The sequence below is a fragment of the Amblyomma americanum genome, chromosome 9, assembly GCF_052857255.1.
Source record: "Amblyomma americanum isolate KBUSLIRL-KWMA chromosome 9, ASM5285725v1, whole genome shotgun sequence".
NCBI lineage: Eukaryota > Metazoa > Arthropoda > Arachnida > Ixodida > Ixodidae > Amblyomma > Amblyomma americanum.
This window is the reverse complement of record NC_135505.1, coordinates 20,404,161-20,422,132: the sequence shown is the minus strand read 5'-3', so window position 1 is coordinate 20,422,132 and position 17,972 is coordinate 20,404,161. Positions and strand designations below refer to the sequence as shown.

The 17,972-nt window shown below is 48.6% G+C and overlaps 1 protein-coding gene across 2 annotated transcripts in view; it reads right to left on the bottom strand.

Moving 5' to 3' along the window:
* Positions 1–1,949: 1,949 nt before the first annotated feature.
* LOC144104238 (transmembrane protein 216-like) overlaps positions 1,950–17,972 on the bottom strand; it is a 71,923-nt gene continuing 55,900 nt past the window's right edge. For both annotated transcript variants that reach the window (XM_077637121.1, XM_077637120.1), the window contains one exon: positions 1,950–3,466. In XM_077637121.1, the coding sequence (XP_077493247.1) occupies positions 3,258–3,466 (209 nt within the window). In that variant the 3' untranslated portion in view covers positions 1,950–3,257. The remainder of the gene's footprint in view (positions 3,467–17,972) is intronic.

Here is a 17,972-nt window from a genome sequence, read left to right as displayed (position 1 = left end):
TGATGTCGACGCAGCCTTGTCGAAGTTCGGCGTGGGGTCGGCTGTCCCGCACCATGTGATGCTTACCGCCTCGCTCACCAGAGTGAACCTAGCCGGTGTGGGACGACTGCAGGCGCCTCCACCCAGCTCACAAACTTTGAAGTCAACGAACAGTTTGACCGCTTCCTTTCTCCGAGCCCATGTTGCGTGACTCCAGGAAAACCTGAATCAAATGCCAATATGCCGTCTCCATCCAAAGAAGCATGGCGCGATCACAAGTTCCGAAATGTGTCGGTCAGACTGAAGACATGGAAGCGACCTGGTCTGCCACGGTAAATCTAGAAGAGGGCAAGCCTAGAGATGCGCCTCCAGAAGCGAACATGGAACCTCAGGAGCAGATAGAAGAGGCGCAGGCCAACAGTGCCGTCGAAGCTGAAAAGCTGGCTAAGCTTGAGGTGAACGGCTTAATGGAACAACTATCTGAAGGCGAGCAGGAATCCTCACCGTTGTCGTACGTGGAAGAACCACCTACAAGCAGCTCCGCCATCTATCTGAACGGTTTGGTATCAAACGGCACTTCAACAGCTTCACCACGGGATGGCGCCTACCGCAAATCAAGCTATATTCCTGAGAATAACCTGAATCCAGAATGCCCTGTGGCTCGTCTGAAAGAGCTGGGTGCCTTTCTCAAGGAATGCAGCCCCATCAAAGGAGCGCCGCAAGATGTGCAAGAACAGCAGGGAGCTCCTCCTAGCTGTGGGGCACTGTCGACTACTCCATCGTACGCCATCTCGAGGGGAACCAGCGCGGAGTCTGCGAGCCCACAAGCTTCCTCATCGCAAGGGTCCTCGTCCCTGTCCAGGGGCGACGGCTTTTCTGATATTTCAGAACGCCGCCCGCCCCTAGCCAAAGACCTGCAGGTGCCAGAAAATGCGTTTCTCGCGAGCGGTGAAATCCTCATCAACTTCGCCGAGGACACGACCACGCTCAAAGAACACCTGTACGGCTTGGTGGCCGACTACAAAGCGAACCAGGAGATCGATGCCACCAGCCCTGCTGGAACGGCGTTCTGCCCAGACGGTGCCGGCGTTGACGGCGCCAAGAACGTCTTTGAAAAGCACGCCAGGTCCTCTCTGACTAGGTCGACTGCTTCAGTGCTGCAGCCGTCCGACATTTTTCGCCCCGCCTCGCTGCACTGGAGTCTGCGGCCTTTGCCGTGGGACGGCATCACTTGAGGCTGCCGTACTTTCCGGCTGGCTTCCCTGGACTTGAACAACCAGGACCGTCGCACTGCGTCGCGCTAGACTTTCATTCCCCCCCCCCCCCTCCCGGTGGAAAGATGTTACGAGAATAAACGCCCAGGGCACGGCGTAAATCGACCAAGTGCCGTGCGTGGAAGAAGATGAGGCGCGGGGAGCGCGCGGAGGAGCGAGCGCGCGCAGACGAAGGTAACGGTTGGGGGGCCGCCGGCGGTATTCTTTTGGCTCTCTCCGACGTGGTGGACTTTTCTTTAGGCGGGACCGTTGCAATATATATATATATATATATATATATATATATATATATATATATATATATATATATATATATATATATATATATATATATATATATATATAGCGCGTATATGGTAAATCAAGCGCTAAGTTAAAAACTTCTCCGTCCCGTGCCAATACAGCATTATGGCTGTTATCTTTTCCATGAAATTATTTTTCAGCAAGCCTCCTGAATCTGTGGTACGTGGCACTTTGACCTTGATTTGTTAGAGATGCTGGAAAAAACCGTTTCCGTAAGAATGTTATCAAAGCAGGTAATTCTGCGAGCAGAAGTGTAAATTATTGGCAATTTTACACTGTGTGCCATGAAGAGTCCACATTCTGACTATATCAAGTGGATTTCAACTGTTACCGGCACTCACCGCATTTTGCCAGCCATGCGTTCTTTCTGCATTTACGTAGACGCAGCTGTCATATGGTCCAACGCAATGCATTTATTCGCATCACCTCAAGAGGGCGTACAATGGCACAAAAAAAGCATACGGCTGCGCTGACAAGAACAACCTTGACGCAAGGCGAGTGCATCTAAAGACTGAAAACATGCACACGAAAAAAGCGGACTGAAGACGAGTCGTTGCCATGAATGCAGACTAGGCGCTATCCTTTTGAAAAACGTATGCAGTTTTGAATGGGCAGAAAATAGGATTATGTCACATTTGGTTGTTTTGTATAGATACCTCCCAAAGCGACTCAGGTTATGAATGAAGCCGTAGTAACAGGGCTCCGGATAACTTAGATCGTCTGGGGTTGTTTAACGTGCACTGATATCACCCAGTACACGAAAGTCGTGGATTCGATCGCGCCTACGGCGGTTGCATTTCGATGGAGGCTAAATGCTAGAGGCCCTTGTACTGTGCGACGTCAGTGCGCGTTGAAGAACCCCATGTGGTGAACATTATCCGGAGCCCTGCTACTACGGCTTCACTCCTAGCTGGAATCGCTTTCGGACGTTAAATCTATGCAACAATGCAAATGTGCCATAATCCTATTTACTGGCCCATTCGAACCTATACACAGTTCTCAATGGGCGTATATGTAGACGTCGCTTTTGTTTTTCTGATTTTGTCTTTTGTATTTTAATCTCGCAGAACACGACAAGCACACAACTACAGCTTGAGTCCTCGCTTCGCAAAAAGAAACAGCCACGAATTATTTTTTTTTTTCTAAATAGAGTCTGTGAATGCAACTTACTGCCTGAAGAGATTATCATGCCTCACAAATATTTTTTAACCGCTACAGTTCTTACCACTTGCATTTTGTGACCTTTTAGAGACCTCGAAGACGTTTTCAAAACGTTTTATATCTTCATGTTCTCAGCCATGAAAAAAAGTGTTTATATTATAAAGTGCTGTCTGTAGAAACCATTGTAAGCATTCCTTCTAGGTATTTTGCTTTTGCCCTTCCTCCTTGAACCACAAAGGTCTGCAGTATCGTGTAAATGAAAATAAATAAATAAATGGTCTCCGCGAACAAATCATCGACTCGCGCATGGGCAAAGCGAAACACACGACTTGAACCGAACGACGGCGACGCACATGGATAGTCAGAACAACCACTAACTGAATTAAGGTTTTACTGCAAACAGCACACGTATATTCTTTCCCTGCAGTCAGTCGTTGTTCTGTGTGTGCGCGGTCGTCGTTGTTTGAGCGCTATGAACAACCACCAGTGCCGATAATAGGCCTGGCTCTCCGGCCTTGGACACGCAGGATCGCCGCCGCGTCACTTGGCGGTGGCGGCGGAGGCGATGGCGACGACGGCGAGCAACGCCTGAAGCGCCAGCAGCGCCGCCTGCGCGGCGGCCAGCACCCAGTCGAGGCGCAGCACGTACGTCTGCCACAGCAGGAAGTAGAGGGCTCCCAGGACAGACGGCACGCTCAGCAGCAGCGACAGCGCCAGGCACGGGCCGCCCACCAGGTTGCCCCGCTTGCCTGAGGAGGAGAAAGTAAAGTGGTCGGTGTCCTTTAATAGAATGGGACTGCGGGCGAACAGGGGAATGGCCTCAGGGCTGAACTCAGCTGCAGAAATTATCCCGCAGACGTTCCACATGCGATGAAATTATTGGTATATGGAGGCGATGATACCCGAAGAATGCTTATGCTTTCGATATGTTCTCCCCATTGTTGCCATAATATTTTAACATGATGTGCATGAAGCGTTAACTTCGCTTTTTTAGGTATGCACTGTTCACACAGTCTATATGCTCCCCGCACGTTCGATATTTAACGTATATCCTCGTGAGACCCAGTGTACAATTTATTGCACACTCGGTCTCAGCGTCGAAGCCCTGCTGCAGCTGCGGTACGCGCTAAGTCCTCCTGTGCAATGTATTGCACAGACATGTGCTGCCATCTGGCCAAGATTGAGAGAAGTCAATCGCGCGGGAGCGCTTGCTGGGCAGGTTCGAAAATGGCGTCCATACCGACGACGTCGTTTTATTCAATGCGACCAAGTAAGTTGCCCCTATTTACTTAACCCTTTGCTAAATGTTCTGAACTTTGCAATGAACAGGTTCAGGAATGTACAGGCATCATTTTGAGCATAATTTATCGTGAGGCAAGCGCTTATTTTGTTCGTGGCCACTTTGAACTTTTTTGTGTACATTGTATTGCACACTGGGACTGAACTACAGCACATGGGGTTGTTTTCATTCTGTTCACCGTAAGTGCTTTCCTGCGTGGGAAGACGTTATGATGATGTTCAGTTTTACTCAAAAAGTTATTTCCAATTGATATGTAAGCAACGTTTGTAATTTAGGCTTTCTTTGGCCCCTGCCAGGGTTGAATCTGAGCAGGGCAGAGGCGATTTTGGAGGCCATCGCCTCCCAGGACGGGTCGGATCTCGACTTGTCGGATGACGAGTTGAACGAAAAGTCAACACAAGCGCCACAACCAGATGTTTCCTGTTCAGGTAAGTTTCTTAATATAAGTTTTTACAATGTAAGTGCAAAATGCGGAACTTGACGCCGTTTTTTTTTTTTTAAGACGACTCGGACGAGGAAGATTCCGGCAGCGGGCCATTAACAAGTGTGGGGAAATTCCCTCCTTGGAGGCATGCTCCGTTTGTGTCATCTCTACCCGATGTTCCGGATACTCCGGATACTGAGACCGATTCTCGAACGAATTGGACAGCTCTGGACTATTTCAAGCAATATTTTTCTGAAGAATTTTACCGCAATATGCACGAAAAGAGTGAGGTGGGCTACCATCAAAGAAAGGGGACTCTGCTCAATAGCAGCACTGCCGAAATGAAGCATTTCATAGGTGCAACGTTCATGATGAGTTGCTTAGGATACCCACATATTCGTCTTTACTGGGCAAGGCAAACACGAGTTGCTGCAATCGCTGATGTTGTGACTCGCGATCGCTTCTTCTTGTTGCGAAAAAACATAAAAGTTGTGAATGACTTGGACATCAGTGATGAGGAAAAGAAAGCCGACCGGCTGTGGAGACTGCGACCGTTCATCGAAATGATAAGGACGGCTTGCCTCCAGCTTCCAAGAAGCCCGTCAGCAAGCATAGACGAGCAAATAATACCGTTTACAGGCAGAACTACACTAAAGCAATACGTCCCTGGTAAACCTCATCCAACAGGGCTGAAGAATTTTGTGCTCTCCAGCCCATGTGGAATGGTTCTAGACTTCGAAATATATCAGGGAAAGTCTGCGCTCGCAGCTGACCGATCAGAGCTTGGTGTGGGTGCTTGTGCTGTGCTTAGATTGTCACAGTCCATGCCAACAGGCAGTTCTTTATTTTTTGATCGCTACTTCACTTCTGCACCCCTGCTTCGTCACCTCTCGAGCCAAGGCCTGCGTGGAACTGGCACCATAATGAAGAATCGCGTGCCAAAGGATTCTAAGCTCCCTGATGACAAAGCTTTGGTGAAGAAAGGCCGCGGATCCTTTTGCCAAACTGTCAATGTGGCTGATGGCATTTGCCTCGTTAAGTGGGTCGACAACAAGACCATTACGTTCGCTTCTTCACACATTGGTGAGGAGCCAGTAGGAGAATGCAAAAGATGGTGCAAGAAGGAGAGGGTCTATAAAGATGTACCTCGGCCAGCTATCGTAGAAGAGTACAATAAGAATATGGGAGGCGTTGACCTCTGCGATAGAATGGTGAGTCTCTACCCAAGCAAGGCAAGGACAACGCGCTGGACACTTCGTTCTCTTTGTTTTCTTGCGGACGTGGCTGTCGTTAATGCATGGTTGCAGTATAAAGAAGACTCTCAACTCCTAGGAGTTGCCAGCAAGAACACACTAAGTCTACTGGACTTCAAACTGATAATTGCTAATGATTTGCTGAGAGCAGAATTGGATGTGGGCAGCGACGACGATGAGCCGCCAGCGAAGCGCCCTGCCAGTAAGACAACACCATTGCCTCCCGTCTCCTTCCGGACAGCCGGAGCAACACACATGCCCGAACTTTCATTGCAGAAGTCCGCATCAAGATGCCGTAACCCCTCCTGTTCTGAACGCACAAAGTTTCGTTGCACTCGCTGTGACGTTTTTCTTTGTATAACTTCTTCAAGAAACTGCTTTAAACAGTTTCATGCCTAGAGATATCATTGAAGGGCACAATAAAAGCCTTCTTGCCCATTATCCATAATCTCTCATGATATTGTTTTTTTCATCCGCTGAGTCCCAATGTGCAATATATTGCACATGCTTTGCTAAGCAAACAAAAAATACTTCATCAACAAAACTTTTTTTATCGTGATAAGATAGCCTCATTGGTCTAATAAATGCGTTTTCTTGATCTGCATACAAAAATTCGTCACTCAGGTTTCACGAGGATATAGGACAAAGCAGCAAAACTGCAGGGCGCCCCCAGAGGTCCCTGTGGGGGTTGGAAGGGGCTCGAATTCACTCGAAGAGGTAGCGGCTGGGTGGACCGGTCCGTGTTGAACGCTGGAAGGCGTGCGCAGTACTTCCACCAGAATGTAACAGCGCAATCTATAACGTTAACGTGGACTGGGCTCGACGGCACAGCTGGAATGGATCGACTTAGATGTCAGCGCTTCTTCGTTCCGCAGGTACTGAATTATCATAGCCTTTATGTTAAACGGTCCACTTACTAGTGTTGCCGGGGCCACAGCAACTTCTAGCTATTTTTTGTGATTGTTCGCGCATGCTACTGAAAATATTGCTCTCTGGAGACGGGGAAACCAATACCGGACTTCCCACGCCAACTTCTACCGATTCCTCTAGTGATGTAAGCCGCCGTGGTGGCTCAGTGGTTATGGCACCCGCCTGCTGACCCGAGAGACGCGGGTGCGATCCCGGCCGCGGTGGTCCAATTTCTGTGGAGGCGAAATTCTAGAGGCCCGTGTACTGTGCGATGTAAGTGTACGTTAAAGAACCCCAGGTGGCCCAAATTTCCGGAGCCCTTCACTACGGCGTCCCTCATAGCCTGGGTTGCTTTGGGACGTTAAACCCCGTAAACCATAAACCAATCTCGGCAAAACGACTTTCTGTTCTACGGGCTGAAGGATGCGCAGCATGAAAGCTGGAAGGAATCTGAGAACCTAATAATTGACCTCTGCCAGGATAAACTAACTGTCACTATTGAAAGTCGGGGCATTGAACGAGCACATCGGCTAGGTGCTTTTAGAGAAGGGAAAAACCAACCCATAATCGTAATTTTTTTTCATTTTAAGGAAAAAGAGCAAATCGTTTCATCATGCAATAGGCTCAAATCAACTGAATACGCATTCAGAGATTTTTCCTCCAGCATTCGACTCGCCCGCAAACGCCTTGATGAGTTTGCCAGATCTAACCAGTTTTCTTTCAAACTCCGCTACGATAGACTAGTTTCCGGTGACAAAACTTACATTTTTGATCATGCGTCTCAAAAAGTGGTTGAACGTAATCCGTAGCAACCATCAATCGCACCCACTAAACGTGACCAGCATGAGAGTAACCATCTGTCCTCTCTATACACTAACATTCGCAACATAATACCAAAACGTGACTCTTTGTGTGAGTTAATCAGCTCTTCATTTAGAAACATGGTGGTTATATTCATCCATTTTAGATGCTGAAATTCTTCCTGGCCTCTCTGGTTATGAAATACTTCGTAACGACAGGCTTGACGGCTGCCGCGGCGGCGGTGTTCTCATCGCCGCCAAGCGCATCCTAAATTGTTCTTTCGTAAACATTACTACCCCGCTATAAATGATTTGCATATGCTGTCACGCTTCGTTTCTTTGAGTGCTTATATCGGTGTTACCGACAGTTAATTCACTAGTTTTTTATGACGCGCTCCTTTCAATAACATCAGCTTTTCCTAATATTCCTATTTTGCTATCGGCGATTTTAACTTCTCGTCCATATATTGGAATAATATATCCAGCACCCTGACAAAAAGTAATGACGCTTATAACTTTCCGAGCACATGTCTTTCGGCTTGCCACAAATTGTTACGGAACCCATGCGCAAGACTGGTCATTCGTCTAACATTCTTGATCTTACACTGACATCTCACCCTGACGAATTCGCTGCCCCTTCATACATTCCTGGCCTCAGTGATCACGTCGTTGTTCACACAACCCTTTCTTCAAACATTTCAAAGAGCAATAAGTCTAAGAACGTACTAACTCTTTGTGACAAAGGCGACTACATAAGCATGAATCGTGGCCTCGCTACCTTCATAATAATTTTGGCTCTACCTATCATCTACGTTCTACTGAATCTAACTGGTTGCTTTTCAAATCTGAGCTACTACGCTTGATATAAGGCTTTATATTCCTACGATCACCATAACGGATCGAACGCGTTCCCTATGGTATAATGTGGCACTCAAACACCTAAAAAACAAGAAAAAACGACTTTTCCTATCTGCCAAATCATTAAACACTGAACTAGCTTGGAACAGGTATCATACTATCGCGAAACACTATTCCAACCTTGCTATCCAATCTTGACGCTGGTTCCACTCTTCTGCCCTTCCTACCATGCTGCAAACCAACCCAAAACGCTTCTGGAAGACAAAACCCCGGCGTAACTAATACTACTTGGCTCTGTGACAACTTCGGCTCCTCTGTAACCGTATCCAATGTAGTCTATGTCTTAAATACCTCATTTTGTTATATTTTTTACTAACGAAACCACCCATGACTTTCCTAATTTCCCACCTTTCTCACATCCACCAGAAGGGATTACTTTTAATGCACACGGCATTGTTAAAATCATAGACTCGCTAAAGTAGTCATCCTCCTCCGATATTGATGTAATTAATTCCCAAGTCTTAAAAAACACTAAACATGTTTGCAGCCTTCTTCTGTCACTCATTTTTCGGCAGTCATTTGATATAAGTTCCATCCCTCTTGACTGGGGAGGTCATTCCAGTCTTCAAGCAAGGTCATTCCCAGGCAATTACCGACCAATTTCATTAACTAGTGTGCGTTCTCAAATCATGGAACACGTCATTTACTCCCATCTAGCTTCCTTTCTATAATCTGCCAACTTCTTTCAACCAAACCAGCACGCCTTCCGTAATGCGCACATTCATGTGAAACCCAACTTGCTCTGTTTCTTCATGACATTCATTTCAATCTAGATAGCAACATCCCTACTGATGCTATGTTTCTTGATTTCGAGCAAGCATTCGAGAGAGTACCTCATTCCCGCCTTCTGCTTGAGCTGTGTCGATTAAACCTCTATCCACTAGTTCTTAATTTGATCAAAGGCTTTCTAAGCGACCGCATGCAGTTTGTTTCTGGTGTGAAGATGGGCAGCCGCATTGGCGACGCCAATGTTCAGACCAAGATGATCTTGTTGGTTTCAGGCCGGGCTGTTCAATTTGGTGTGCTCATACTGACCTAGAGAGTCATATTAAATTAGCTCGCAACAGAAAACAGTTTGCTGCGCTTGTCACTTTGGATGTCAGTAAAGCATACGACAACATTGAGCACTAGACTCTGCTACTCAGATTACAGGAACTCAACTTCCCAAACTATTTTGTAGCCTGGATTTCTGCTCTCTTGGAAAATAGGGAATTTTATTGCTGCCAAAATGGTGTTTGCGCTAGGAGACATCAACAGACAAGATGTGTACCGCAAGGATCAGTTCTCGCACCTGTTCTTTTTAACATATCTCTAAGCTCAATTCCATGCATTCAAAATGTGAAATTATATGTGTACGCCGACGATATTGCATTTTTTTTGCATCAGCAGGTGATATTCCGACTCTTTATCAGCCCTTGCAAAATAACCTCAATCCTTTTGACAGCTGGTTAGGAACAATTCATCTGTCCCTCGATGTGAAGAAATGCGCATTGTTAGTATTACCGGTTTCTGTTCCTGTAAATATCTGTCTGGCCTATAAAAATAACATAATTCATCAAGTTGAGTCGGTGAAGTATCTCGGAGTAATATACGACGTTACTCTATCCTGGCGGCCACACAATGAGCAAGTTTCTGCAAAAGGAGTTTGGGCCATTGGCATCCTGCGCAGGCTTTGTAGTGCTACCTCAGGCATGAGAAGGCATACACTTCTGATGATTTATAAAACGTACGTCCGCCCAATTTTGGAGTTTAGCTGTGCTTTATTCTCAGGAGCTCCTGTTTATAAACTTCGCCCCCTTGTGCTCTTGGAGCGTGAGACGTTGCGCCTCTGTGTGAGGCTTTCAAAATATGTCGCCAATGCTGTTCTGCACCTTGAGTCGCGAATCCCATCTTTATCAGCTAGGTTTCGCCATTTAACAGTTCAAAAAATTTTTTTTTAATTGTGCAACTCACCTCTTCACGCCTCCAGTATAATATCTCTTAGTCAACCTGCACTCTTTTTTAGTGCCGCCTGGTCTCGTTTGCATACTCCGCAGATATGTTTCGTACAGTCCCTCCTTGAGCCCTTAAACATTCATTTGACAGACGTCCGCCAACTCATCTTCTTATCTTCTGTCCAGAATGAGTTCGATGATATTTTCCCATCGAATGCAAAGCTGCAGCCCTTTCCACTTCTTCAGGGTTTGTTGCAGGACCACCTGAGGTCTTTTCCCTCTCATATTCTTATTGGTACCGATGCCTCGCAGGACCGCGAAGAGGCAGGTGTGGGAATTTTTTCACCTTCACTGGATTGGTCTTTTTCTCTCCGTCTTTCTGACTTCACTCCAATTTATCTGGCTGAATTATTAGCCGTAATATTAGCCTTACGAAAATTAGAAACTACCATTTCCCAGGTCGTGGTCATGACGGACTTGGTCCATTTGCTCTTCATTATCCTCACCCACTGAGTCTAGGGCATTACGCCTCTTTAAGTTCCTGATCCCACTCCATCTAAATTCGGTAAGGTTGCTTTGGGTACCAGGTCATATGGGCTTTCATTTAAATGAGGTTGCAGGTTCCTTAGCAAGGGCCTCTCTCTGCGGCTCAGTTATTGCTGTCCTGCCAGCCTGCGCGTATACAGCTGCGTTGAGGTTTCGCAGCTACACAATATTTCAGGAATTTGGTGCCTCGGCTCTAACATCATCTCCCAAATATCAGCATCTTCTGCATCCTTGGAGTAGCAAAGACTGGCGCTCGCGCAGACTATAGGTCTCTTTCACGCGTTTGCGTTGCCGGGTTCCCCTTCTAAATTTCTACCTTCAGAGATCTGGCCTGGCGGTTTCCCCATTGTGCCCTTTTTATGCCGAACCTGAGACAATAGATCACTTCCTGCTGTTCTGCCGCCGCTTCTTTCATTTGAGAAAGCATCTTTTGCAAATTCCGTTTCATCAACTAGGTTTGCCTGTGTCCTCTGCGGTTGTTCTTTCCATTGGCACTTCTTTGCTTGGACGAAGCGACAGGAGTGTGTGGTCTGCTGTGAAAAATTTCCTTCAATAAATGCCGTGACTTACATTCTAATTTCTTTTTCCCGCTCTCAGTCGGTACGAAATTGAAACATTACAGGCATTGTATACTGTTATGCACATTAAGACATTGTCCCGTCTTCGATCTCCAAGTTAACAGGAGCCCTGTCCTTGCGTCTTCCAATCTATCAGCCTACATACTATTACTACTCCTTTTCCCATCAAAACCTTCGTGTATCCAGCAATTAACCGCCTGTGTCTTGGCCACTCCCCCGCAGTGGGTATGCGCCAGTATTGTTTCCGACCGACCGACCGACGGTCGGTCGGTCGGTCGGTCGGTCAAGGTGTGGTCAACCTGTGCTCGCGCGTCATCGCCCAGGTGTCCGAGACTGACAAAATAAAGCGTATTTTGAAGGGTATCGAGGAGGACGGATTTTAAGTGATGCTCTCTCGGGATCTCCGCACCGTTTCAGAAGTTGTCAGTCTCTGCCAGAGCTACGACGAGCTGCGCAAGCAGAGCCTCATCACTCGGCAGCCCGCCGCGCCTGTCGAGTCGCTTTCCGGCCTGTCGGCGGCACCTGACCACTCGGCGCTGTCGCAACAGCTCAAAGACTTCATACGCGAGGAAGTTGCTTGTCAACTCTCTCTTCTGTCACCCCACTCCGAGCCGTCTCCATACATGGCGTCCGACCTTTGCCACATCACCACCGAGCATGTGGCTGAAGCCCTCTCACCAGTCCAGCTGGCTACACCAGCACCTCAGCCCCCCCCCCCCCCCCCCCACCCCCCCACCCCTGTCGCTGGCCCATTGACCTACGCTGAAGCCGTTGCACGGCCGAGGCCACCTAACTACTGCTCAAGCTACGCTACGCCTCAAGCGCCTGTGCCTCAGGTCCCTCCAGCGACGAGGCCTTTTTTTCGACCGCTACCACCAGTCGAAAATCCCTGGCGTACAGGTGACAATCGCCCCATCTGTTATTCTTGAAGAGTGCCTGGTCATGTGGCCCGGCTTTGTCGTCTGCCAGTATTTCCGCTACCTCCCCCGAGTTGCCGACTACTGTCATCCTCAAGCTCAATACTCAGCGAGAGCCGAGCCGCCAAAGTCATCCTCTTTCACCTGACTGCTCCGCTTTCTCCAACCTGCGCTCGCCATCACCGCGTCGCCGCTCCCTCCCTCTCTCCCATGCGCCGCAGCCCCACTCTTCCGCAAGAGGAAAACTAGATGCCGCAGTGCCTGAGGCGAGAACCGCCCCGCCAGCGAAATATCAAAGGCCTCATTTGTCTCCCGACAATATTATCAAAGTTTTTGTAGAGGGTTGTTTCAGTTCTGGCACTCGTCGATGCCGGTGCTGCAGTTTCTGCGAAGGCAGCCACCTTTTGCCGCTCCTTGAGAAAAGTGACAATACCACTTTCTGCATTAATTCTCGCTGCGCACAGCAAGCGCGCAGTCTATATAGTCGTTATACAGGACGTTCTGTACGGAACTGAATCCGTCATTTTGTCAACCTGTTCTCATGACATAATCTTGGGTTCGGACTTCCTGTCGCGCCATAATGCCATCATCGATTGTGCTCGTGCTGAATTAGAGTTCTTTGCGTTCAGCGATTCCTCATGGGCCGCTTCCCACAAAGCCGTCGTTGCCGAAGACCCGTACTTTTTACGCCATCGCCCACATTTCTCCGCCGCTCTTCCCTTACGCCGTACTCACCCTGTCAGCTGGCATTACCGCGTTGTTGATGACCAATACATTTGCATAGCCTTCCGCTTTGCGTCGCGGTGAGCGTCTCGGAACCATGCAGCTCACTGATTCCATTCTCCATCGGAACGAGAATCACAATCCACCATCCCTCGCCGTAAACGCCCTCAACCCGCCGGTTCCCGCTTTTGACACTTCCCCTACAGACGTTTTCCTTCGTTCCATCTAAGCAACCCTTCCTGCATCCCGCATGGGGGCATCTTCATGCAGATGTTGGTGAGTGACGACGCCACGGACCCGAGCACCCGCGCTTAGCCGTGCGTGGCATTGCCGTTTCCGGGGAAAAGAGGATTCCGATGACGAGCATTTCGACCTTGAAGGCCCCCTCGTCAGAGGCAACACACCACTTTGGCCCCAGATTCCTGAAGACGATACCTCCGGCCTGACCCGACCGGAGGAAGTCAGCAGTCGCATTTTCTTGTCCTGCCCTCTACTTTCATTCCTATCTCTTTCTTACAACTCTCCGGTCTCCTTCTCTCTTCTCGGTTTTTCATTTTTCATAGGTGGCTAGGGTTAAGCTTGTGTGGCGAACTACCCTGAGTTTCGTCATATTTGGTTATAGCTACAGTGTACAACTGGCGTGGTCAGGGCTTTCTTCTAAGTTCTTGTCCCGTCCCCTTGTTGGGCTCCATGGTGGGCGGTTGCCACCGTTGCCGAACAACATATCCATTTTATGGCTTCCCATTCATCAAAAATTGATCGCCCAGAGAAAAGAAGGCGGACCGAAGTCACTGCAGATTTCTTGCAAAGAAAAAAAAAGTTCTGCCAAATATCATGTGATACATTCCGAAGTTGAAGAAACGCCAGCCCGAATCTTGTTCCCTTTCCAAGTACAAAAATGTCTGACAGATGTCTTAGACTTAAAGTACAAAGCAAGTAAAATTGGCAGTCGAGACCAGCTACTCGAACTTGATAATGAATCTCAGCAAAGGAAGCTCTCGAGACATTGTCTATTGGGGATGTATACCTATCACTATCACTGCACATACATAGATCGTTGAATTCCCGCCCCTGACTTCCTTCACATCACAGAAAAAGAAATGTTGGATGGTCTCGACAACCCATACGGCAGCGATCACCTCCCTGTACTAATCAGTTTAACATCCCCACTGGAAATAATCCCAACAAAACCGCGACGTTGGAAGCTTCACTTAGCAGACTGGCAACTTTTTACAGCAGAAACCTCTTTAGAAAAAATTATTTTATATAATTTTAGCATCGATTATATAAATGAAAAATTCACAAATTTTATTATAGCTGCCGCACACTTAGCTAGAGAGCCCGGTTTGTGATATCATCGGGGCCTGCCGCAGAGTTACTGTTGAGTTCGTGAATTGCGAAGCGTACTTCGCTTTCTGTGAAGTCCTTATCTAGCTCTGAGCTTGGGGCACCGTCATAGTTCGTCCTTTGTAAGTTACTAGGTTGCCCCGATTTAAGCGGTAAGTACCGTTTGGCAAGGTCATCCAGAAATGCTTCGGCAGTACTGCTTTGCATCGCATGGTGCACTAATTTGCTTAGCCTGATCCGTTGCATAGTCTTGGACTTTGTTACGTTTTCATCGAGGAGGTGTTTTATGAGCACCCACCCACTCCTCTGCGTATTTGCCCGTTGAGGGAGTTACAGACTTCGTCCCATTGTTGTCGGGAGAGAACCACACAGTATTCTTCAATGGTCTTGTTGAGTTCGGAAAGTTTTCTTCGTAGTTTTCTGTTGAAACGCTGACCCTTCCACCTGGCTAGAATGGAATGTTTGGCTTCGAGAAGATTCGCTAGCCGACTGTCCATTCTCTCTACCTTGACATCCGCAGTAATCGTTCGTTCCGAGGCTACGATATCTGCTTTGAGCTGTTCGGTCTAGCTCGTTATCATGTGCGTTGTGTTTGCCCCTGATGAGTCAGATGGCTGCGTCCGTATTGCACGAAATTTGTCCCAGTCGATGAGTTTGTACTCCCTTTGCTTCTTTGCCGGTATCTCTGCATCAATTTGGAGAATATAGTGGTCACTGCCAAGGTCTATGCCCGAGTTGTGCCAGGCGCATTTCTCAAAGCCTCGGACGAATGTGAGGTCCGGTGTGGTGTCTCGACATGTGGCAGTGCCACATCTTATTGGAGTTTCCGGGTCTGTGATCAGCGTGAAGTCAAGATCAGAGGTTTTCGTTTGAAGACGATCGCCCTTACTAGAGGGATACGCGTAGCCCCATGCCTGGTGTGGGGCGTTAAAATCTCCACCTACAATCAGCGGACTATCTTGGCGATGTGCGCAATCGTGCTCAGAATGCCTCTGAACCGTGGTCTGGTATCCTTAGGGCTGCTGTACAGATTTGTGAGGAAGATGCTTTGCTTGTTCCTTACGTGGTCGTTCGGTATGATGTCGATCGTGAGGTGTTCTAGATAGGAGGCTGTGTGGCGGATGTCATGCCGAATGTACGGGATCTTCTTTCCAATCAGTAAAGCGACGCCTCTGCCTTGCTGGTTTTTGTGGCCTTCGGCCTTATAGCCCGTAAGGGCCAGTTCGGTTGTGAGTTTTTCTTGTAGCATAATGACGTGCGGCTTCTCGGTTTCTTATTTGACCAGCTGCAGGAGGACCGCCTTTTTTGAGGCGATCCCCCTGCAGTTCCATTGCCAGACGCGGAAATTTCGTGTCTTATTTGTCACTGCCATGTTGACCATTGTAGCCCCCTTCGCTTGCAGTGAGACCGTCGCGAGGTGGGTCTTGCGCAGCGATGTATTGTGAACCCATTGTCTCCATTGCCGGTACCACCGTGTTGTTTAGATACATTTCCATTTTCTGTACTCGTGTGCTAATTATGTCCAATTTCTCGTTCATGCGCGCCATGCTCTCGTGCATTAGCCTCATATTATCGCTCATGGCGTTCATGGCGTCCTTAACGTCTGATTGCACGGCCATTCGCTTCTTGGTAGGCGGGCAATCTTCGCGTTTTTCTTCCTGTCTGTCAATCTCAACAAGTTGGGGAGTTTCGATATCGGTTGGGGGCTCGGGAGTGCGCGATGGCCTACTGCTGTTCGCTTTACCTATTTCAGTCAATTCGAGTGTTAGCTTAGCATAAGCGGCTTTTAGCTCTCTCAGTTCCTGATCTAACATAGCTATCCGCTCTTTATCCGGGTTGCGAGACTCACTTCCCTTGGAGTGGTCGTCGTAGCGCCTCTGACCTTGTCCGCCCACGTGCCATCGCCGCCGTTGTTCATTCCCCCGAAGCGCACCTGTGATCTTGAACGTCTCCTGCTTGTCCTCGCAGGTGGTCGGCTCCTCGATCGAGAGTGGGAGCGGCTGCGTGCCGGCGTCCTTGACGCAGATCGGCCGCGTTCCGCGTGTTGCTTTTCTTCGTCCAGCTGTGCCTTCTCTTGTTGCTCCAGTCGCGCTCTTTGTCGTCGTGCGCGTACTACGTATGGAGTGAGGTACCGTTGCCTACACACCTTGGTCGCCCTCGCATGCAAGCCCCCCACAGCTTGCATTTCGGATCACACACGTGGGATGGGGTGGGGTTAGGAATTCCACAGCCCCTGCATTCGGTCGATCCGGGCTCGGGGCAAACGTCCGCACGATGTCCGAGTTTGCCGCATACGAAGCATATGTCCACTTGTTTGCGATATAAGTAGCAGGGTACCAACCAGTGTGGGTCCATATCTGACGAAGTTTGGAACGCGAAGTCCATCGAACACAATGATCACCGATCCTGAGTTTTTGATTCTTTTCGCCGCTAGTGCCAGGGGGTTACGGTCATTCACGATGTTTCTTTAAATCGTCCTGTGATCGTCGGCAGTGTCGATGTATCTGATTACCCCTTTGCAGGTGTCGCTTGGGGCAGTTTCATAAGCGCTGACTGCGTACTCTTTGTCGGCTGAATTCGGATAGCCCTTACGGCCGCATACTTGTCTGCATTTTCTCGAAAGGGCGTACTCGCCACCATGATGTTCTGCGTAATATTGGGACATATAATGTCCTCCGTGATCAGCTCTGGATCAAATCCTACTGCTGCCATGAGGGCTTTGCTCACCAAGGTAGGTCCGATCTTTTGTAAGTTCAAGCCGCCCTTTGGGCGAAGCACTATCTTGATGTTGTCTTGCGGTAGGGGTGACATGCGTGAGGCTCTTATCACCCGGTTCATAATGTTAGGAGGCGTGCGAGAAGAGCTCACCTGCCCACCTCTTGTATGTTGTGCTTGCTGTGAAAGTTGCGCAGTGGCTTCAGCGCGTTCCTTCTTCGTTTCCGACTGGTCACCACTTTCCAGCCCGTCTCGTCCTCTTGTCCATTAGCTATTGCTGAAGTAGTCGGCGTTGCTGGTAAATCCTGCGCGGAGCTATCCATTTCTTCGGTAGAAGTTGCCATTCTCTTCGTGTCGCGCCCGACGTCTCGCCTGGGTGGCGTCTCGCCGAGCTGGCGCGTTCTGCTGAGATAACCCAACGTTTCGAAACCTACTCGCTTCCTTCATCGGCGTGTGACTGCGGGCAAGATCCAGCCCATTTGCTGCGTATAGCGCCTGAAAAAAGAACTCGATAAATATTCAGGAGCATGTCCTGTGGAGGCATGCAGCGCGAAGTATTTTGAATAAAAACGCAGCAGTGGCGAAAAGTAAAGAAAGCACGCAGAGCTACTACATATCCTGTAAAGAAAGAATCGCTCGATAATTATATACATTTCCTCGACTTGGTCCCGATTGGCTTGGTGTTGTCGCGTTGGCACACGTGCAGTAGAGGCGCAGGGGGCGGGTGTCTTCATCGGTTATAATTCGATGTTTGGCAATAAAGGTTCGTCGGACCTATGAAGAGGAAGAAAAACAGTCGATGCAACTTCGAAGTTGTGCAAAAGGCGTCGTCTGCGCCTGGGTTAATGCGTCGTCTGGGTTCATGCCGAAGGTTAGCTCCGGGGGTTTCCG